The sequence below is a fragment of the Gossypium raimondii genome, chromosome 13 (assembly GCF_025698545.1).
Source record: "Gossypium raimondii isolate GPD5lz chromosome 13, ASM2569854v1, whole genome shotgun sequence".
In the NCBI taxonomy this organism is placed as follows: domain Eukaryota; kingdom Viridiplantae; phylum Streptophyta; class Magnoliopsida; order Malvales; family Malvaceae; genus Gossypium; species Gossypium raimondii.
In genome coordinates, this window is record NC_068577.1 from 11,736,551 (window position 1) to 11,743,449 (window position 6,899).

At 32.8% G+C, this 6,899-nt stretch overlaps 1 protein-coding gene across 1 annotated transcript; it reads right to left on the reverse strand.

Moving 5' to 3' along the window:
* Positions 1–5,593: 5,593 nt before the first annotated feature.
* LOC105781127 (transcription factor PRE6) lies at positions 5,594–6,621 on the reverse strand. Its single transcript, XM_012605699.2, has 2 exons — positions 6,290–6,621; positions 5,594–5,866 (listed from the first exon to the last, which is right to left on the reverse strand). The coding sequence occupies exons 1-2, from the start codon at positions 6,404–6,406 to the stop codon at positions 5,714–5,716; spliced, it is 270 nt and encodes an 89-aa protein (XP_012461153.1). The 5' UTR covers positions 6,407–6,621; the 3' UTR covers positions 5,594–5,713.
* Positions 6,622–6,899: the final 278 nt, after the last annotated feature.

Below are 6,899 nucleotides of genomic sequence, written 5' to 3' on the forward strand. Positions count from 1 at the left end.
ACTTTGCAACACATTAGCCACGTTTTAAAGGTGTATGGTAAGTATATTTTCCAACTACGTCGAGAAAATAATTGAGGTGTTCATGGACGACTTTACTGTGTATGGTGAGTCTTTTGAGGTGTGTTTGTCAAATCTTGCAAAAATTTTGGAAACGTTCTTAGAATTTAATCTTGTTCTAAATTATGATAAATACCATTTTGTGGTGGATAAATGATTAGTTCTAGGTCATATCATTTCTACTGAGGGAATTTCTGTCGATAAAGCAAAAATTGACATCATTAACTCACTGCCATACCCTACAACTATGACGGACATTCATTCTTTCCTTGGTCATGTAGGTTTCTACAGGTAGTTCATTAAAGACTTTTCAAAAATTGTGCAACCGCTTTGTAATCTCTTGCAAAAAGACAAGGAGTTCGAGTTTGACCAATCATGCAAGGAAGTGTTCGACACGCTCAAACATAAGCTCATTTCAGCACTCATTGTTCAACCATCAAATTGGAATTATCCTTTCAAAATAATGTGCAAAACAAGTGACCATAGCGTAGGAGCAGTCCTTGGGAAAAGAATCAAGAAAGAACCGCACGTTGTCTCCTATGCGTCTAAGACTTTGGATGCTACCCAAAACAATTACTCGACTACTGAAAAGGAGTTTCTAGCTATAGTCTTTACTTTGGAAAAATTTCGTTCAAATTTATTAAGGACTAAGATTGTTGTTTTCTCTGATCATGCAACTCTTAAATATCTGATCGGGAAAAAGGAAGCAAAATCGAGGCTTATTAGGTGGATATTACTTTTGCAAGAGTTCAATCTCGAAATAAAGGATAAGAAAGGATGCAAATTTGGTAGCTAGCCATCTAAGTTGAATACCTCTATCGAAAGATGTCACACCACCTAAAGACAATTTTTCGGATGAAAGTCTGCTTGCTACTCAGACAATTTTCCCTTGGTATGCAGACATGGTGAATTACCTTGCTACAATTATAGTTTCTTCTAACTTATCGCGATTTGAAAAAGATAGGATCAAACGTGAATCACGATACTATGTTTGGGACGACCCCTACCTTTGGAAATACTATTCCGATTAGGTAATTCGACGATGCGTTGCAGAAACTGAGGTAAAATCGATTCTATCTTTTTGTCATTCTTACACATGTGGTAGACATTTTGACCCTAAACGAACTGCGCATAAAGTACTTGAATGTGGACTATATTGGCCAAATATTTTTTGAGATGCATATTTGTTCTATAAGACATGCAAAAAGTGTCAAAGGGTAGGAAACTTAAGCCGAAAAAATGAAATGCCTTTAACCCCTATACATGTCTGTGAAATATTTGATATATGGGGCATTTATTTTATGGGACCTTTGTCTTATCATACGGTAACGTTTATATTTTACTTGCAGTTGACTATGTGTCAAAGTGGGTGGAAGCAAAAGCCACTTGTCATGTTGGTGCCAAAACGGTAGTCGATTTCCTAAAGAGTTATATTTTTCCAGATTTGGCACACACCGAGAGCATTGATCAACAACCAAATCATCTACGCCTAATTCGCAACTTTCAAACTAGACAAATCTACTCGATTCATGGTATCGACATTTTCGACATCTTTTAGGAAATTTTCAAAAAATTCATAAAAATATAGGAAATCATAAACGAAACCTCAAGATGAGTTTGAAAATATTCTAATCATGCTAAAACAAGTTGAAAAACACTTTGAAACTTGGTTTCAAAATGTTTTACAACTCGTTTTAACTCAAAATCCCGAAATCCACCATTAATGGTTCAATTTTTTGGTTTTATTTAGAATATGTGATTCAAAGGCTAATAATTCAGTTTTAGAGTCTAAATAACATTAAAAATTAATGGTGACATGAATGATTACCTTTGTTGACGGAACGAACGAGTTTTGACGAAAATCTAGAAACCCCATGTTTGAAGAGGATAATGAAATTTATGGAATTTTTGGGTGTTTTTCTTGAAGGTTTAAGATGGTAAATGACTTAGAAAGGATAGAAAACCAATGTATTTTTAATTTGGGACTAAAAATCGATTGAAAAAGTAAGGGGAATAGCAAGAGGTGGCAACTACAAGTTTGAAGAGCAATTATCGTGAGTTTACGTTGAAAGTGGAAGATTTTAGGTTCAATTTTAAAAACTAGTTTAATTTCCACATAAATGCTCACAGTTTTGGCTATGTTACAATTTAGTCATTTTTCAAAATTAAGGGTTTCTAGAACACGTTTTCAAAAATTGATTTGACAGTTAAGATGCTATAGTCAAAAACACTATCAAGTACCAACCTTAAGAAATTCTGAGCTCATATAGGCCAAAATTCCTAAAATACCCCTAAAACTCCTAGGCCCTATTTTGGGGTGTTACAATGGTAGTTATGCTTGCTGGTTTTGGCATAGCTAAATGGCCTAATGGCCTAATTGCTAATAAGTGGAGTGTCAAGCAAGGTATGTATTTAAATAGGAACCTCGATTGTAGAAGGCCTTGTTAGGACTAATTGAATTGAGTATGAGCTGTATGTAATGTTTAATTTTTTGAATAATTTGGTTGATCGCATGTTTGATATGTTTTGTCTCTGATTGCTAAATCCATGGTGAAAATTGCGTGTTACATGCATGTGTAGCATGTCAAATTTTTGAAACACTGATTAATATGCATATAATATGCCATGATTGGCATTGAGCTTGTATGTATTTTAATTACTTGCCATATGTGATATTGATTGTATGGAAGGCATGTACGTATGCATGTGTTATCGTTAAATGAAAGATAAGCAAGGCATACATTGAAAATGTTCATTGATATGCATGTTAAGCATGTTACTGTATCGAAATTGTTATTGGGAGCATGATGTGTTTTCTGATTATATGACATATTACATCTGCATGGGGTAGGTATTTATGGTTGACAGAGGAGTTTTGTGGAGTACTGACGACATTTAAAGTCTGCAATATTGTTGTCAGTGCACTAAACCAGAGTACCGAGGAGATTAAGCGATTTTATCCCATTACTAGTAGCTTGTTTGCAATATTGGCGGCTAGTCCACATTACTAGCAACTTGACTGCATTTTTACCGATAGTTTATATGCACTACTATTATTGGTGGTTTATCCACATCAAGTTTCGGCTCACACTGTATGGATTTCGATAGACGGGTTCTGGGGAACTCGTGGTGCGTAGCAGATGGTTGGATAGGAACCTTTTGCATTGCATCGTACACAATAACATGCTCATACACAGATTGAATATTGCTATGCAATGGTATGGATTGGAAATGTTGACTGTTATATCCTATATGAATGATTATATGATGTTCTGTGATTTTGACTCACACTGAGCTTCCTTAAGCTCACCCCTCTTGTCTTAAATTTCTCAGGTAATGCTTGAGACTAGAACTGGACTGGGCATATGGATGACCTTTCAGACTTTGGACTGCTTTATTTTTTAAAAATAATTTCCATTAAAGCTGTTCACTGGTTGGGATTTAAATTTGTTATTTGGACTGTGGCTTAATAGTTTTGGTTTGGGATTTTTTTTGCATGCACTATTCATTCGAGTAGTTTGAATTTAATAATTGGTAATTGCATGTGATTCGGTTTAAGTAAAATCTGACACAATTGCTGATTTTTTGATGCATTCTATTACCATGGGTTTTACAAAATAAATTGATTACACAATGGTTTGGCTAAAATATCACTATTAACAATAAAATGAATCCTAAAGTATAGGCAGCCTAATAATGAAGGTTTTATCCTGACTCAAAGTAACGACCACGATTCTCTTAAAATTAGCTTAGTTATTCTTCTTAGCCATTCTAGTGGCTAATTTAGCCTTTTCAATCTGGTCATAACGTCCAAGCCGGGTTAGGGAGGTTACAAAGAGACTTAAGAGCTTACCATCTTACTGAATCCTCCTCTTTCCAAACTTGAGTCTCACATTAATCACCCCATACAAAGCTTCCATAACCTCTTCTTTTTCAGAGCAACCCAAGAAGATGTTACAAACGAGAAGGAATTTATAAACTGAATGAGAAGAATTCCTTTCTCACACACACACACACACAAACACACACATATCTTGATTTTGGACAGTCTCTATAGTCCACCGTAGCCATCCATCGCTAGTTATTCTATCCCCCACTAAGGGACCAACTGGTTTCAATCTAACCGAACAATTATTGAAATCCAACTATATTCAATCCAACCATTTAAATTTCTGAATATTCTGGTAGAGTCCGCCAACTTGATACTTTACTCAATTAACTCCTGATTCTCCTACAAATTCGGGTCTATAATATAAACCGGTGTGACAATGGTTGTGCTTAAATGAGCTGATATGAGATATCATACTCATTTGTTTATTTTAGTCTACTTGGGATTCAAGGAATAAAAGATTGAACCATACAAGTGTAACTGTTTCATGACTTGTGGTGAATCTGAATAACATGGACAAATGAATATACCGTATGATGATATTATCACATAAAAGTTATTTCAAACCATGATCACCTCATTGTTCTTCACTTTCCATAACTCCCAAAGTAACATAATCAAGCTGGCTAAGGCATCCCTATCCAATTTGCACATAGCAAACTTAATCTAGCTATCATAAGACATAAGGATGTCCAAAATTGAGACCTTTTTTTTTTTTTACAAATGGCCATAAAACCTTGTTATGTACTGCTTTTAAGGGTGTTTTACATCTTGTTTAATAAAATTCATCTTTGCTTAACAAAAAAAAAAAAGTTATGTTTAATTTTATAGTTATTTAATCTCTATTTTTCTATATATATTTAATTTATTTCAAGCTATACTATTTTAAATATATATATTGACACGCGACATATTCGACACTAAAAAGAATTCTTTATGGTACATATTGAAATTAAGGGAACAAATGACAACAATAAAATTTGAACCTAATTTTTAGATGTAAATGTGTTATAATTTTAATTTATAAAACTCAACAACAATAAAGTTTATATTTTCTTATTAATAAAGTAGTATCATGTATAAATTTATTCTTTTTATCAAATAAAATTTGTTATTTGATAATATATAAAATGAGAAAAATATGAATTTTGTGTGTATACGTATGCATATATATCATATTTTTCAAGTGATCAATTAAATGTACACAAATTTAAAAAAACACAGAAATCTATTTATATAACATTAAAAAATAATGAGAAAAATAAAATATGAGAAAATCATAATCAAACCAAAAAAAAGAAAGAAAATCAAAGTCTATCTAACTGGACGCAATGGCAATACAATTTTCCTTGGTAGATTTTTTTCCAGAATTTAAATTATTTTAAATAATTTAAAATTTGCAATATATATAAAAGAAACAACCCTTTAGTTTTAACCTTTTGTTCTGTATTACTTTTTACGAGTAGGGATGATGATGATCACCATCAATTAGTGGCGAATTCGAGGGGAGCGCTGTCAGATGCGGAATTTTTTTATTTATACTATTTTGTAATATATAAAGTTTTAAATTAGTAATAATAAATTTTTAAAAAAAATATATAAAGATATAAATTATTAAAATAATAAAATTATATTTTTTATTATGGTAAAAATATAATATTTAATTCTGATTCCTAAAGAATTTTTCAGGCTTCACGCTGTTACTAAACCCTAGATAACCAAAGCTGGTAAATAATAACAAAGGCGAGAGAATGAAGAATTATTTTATTACATAAGTAAACTCCTGACAATGGCTGCTTGGTCGTTATCAGTGTCTATGGAAGCTAACAGCTGGGATAAGCGGTCGCTTAGGTCCTCTACCTCTTTGTGTAAGTTTCTTATATAATCGCAAGTCTCCTGTAAGACCTTGGAAGCTGATGCCTAAAGAAAAATTAAAGAAGAAAAATAAATATTAAAAACAAGATTAATTTTGAAGAATAAAAACAACATTTGATTGTGAGATCTAAACAGAATGCGTGCTATAAGGGAACAACTTGAGACCCACATCTCATATATGCTCCACAACATGTAATGAGAACCGCACATAATGCAACTAATGACTTCAACTATTTCTATTCTCGTATTCAGAAAAATAAGAGAGAAAAAACCAAATAAAATATGATACTATGTTGGTTGATTAATCGATTAAAGAGATGATTATTTGGTTAAATTGATCTTTCTAATTTTTTTTTATAAAATCTCATTGCTAGGATTATGTACAAATGGGAGGCAACAGAAAAGAAACAAAAAGATGAAAGAAATGTTGGTTTTTTGTTAGGTGGAAGGAGAGTTTTGGGGGTGCACCTTGAGGGAGCGCCTTGCACAAAGCTCAGGGATAAGCTGTTGCAACTTGAATACAAGATGGGTGATTTGATCATCGCTGATGCTGGAAACACCTGAACCTGATCTTCTGCCTGACATTGTTGACGAGGTGTTGTTTTGTCAGAAATGTCTTTCTCTCTCTATAGATCTATGAGAAGTGAAGTTGAGGAAAGGGCAAAGAGACAATGTTAAGGAGGGAGATGAGTGACAATTTGCATGGAAGGTAGCAGCGGGCTATGGCTCTTATTTATATAGGCTAACTCACCCTAATCATTTCCTTCTTTTTTTTTCTCTTTTTTCTTTTCAAATGTGTGCTTGAACGTACATAAAAGGAAAAAACAAAAGAAAAAGGGGAATTACAGTTCATGCGTGTTGGATAGGGGTAGACATCCCCTGCCCCTAACCCCCCCCCCCCAACTTGTGCCCCTCAAAATTACGCCTTGTCTTTTATTATTATTATTATTATTATTATTATTTTCTTTTAGTTGTAATTCTTTTTTTATAAGTGTTTTTCTGAAAATTTTGGATCAAATTGTAATTAAGTTTTCAAATCATATATTGATATGAGAAATATTAAAATTAAAAGAATATA

Bases quoted from the DNA above. Each gene is read 5' to 3' on its own strand.
- LOC105781127 (XM_012605699.2), bottom strand. From the start codon at position 6,406: ATGTCAGGCAGAAGATCAGGTTCAGGTGTTTCCAGCATCAGCGATGAT. The intron at 5,867-6,289 runs GTGCACCCCCAA...ATTTTTCTTTAG, and splicing joins GTGCAAGGCGCTCCCTCAAG to GCATCAGCTTCCAAGGTCTT.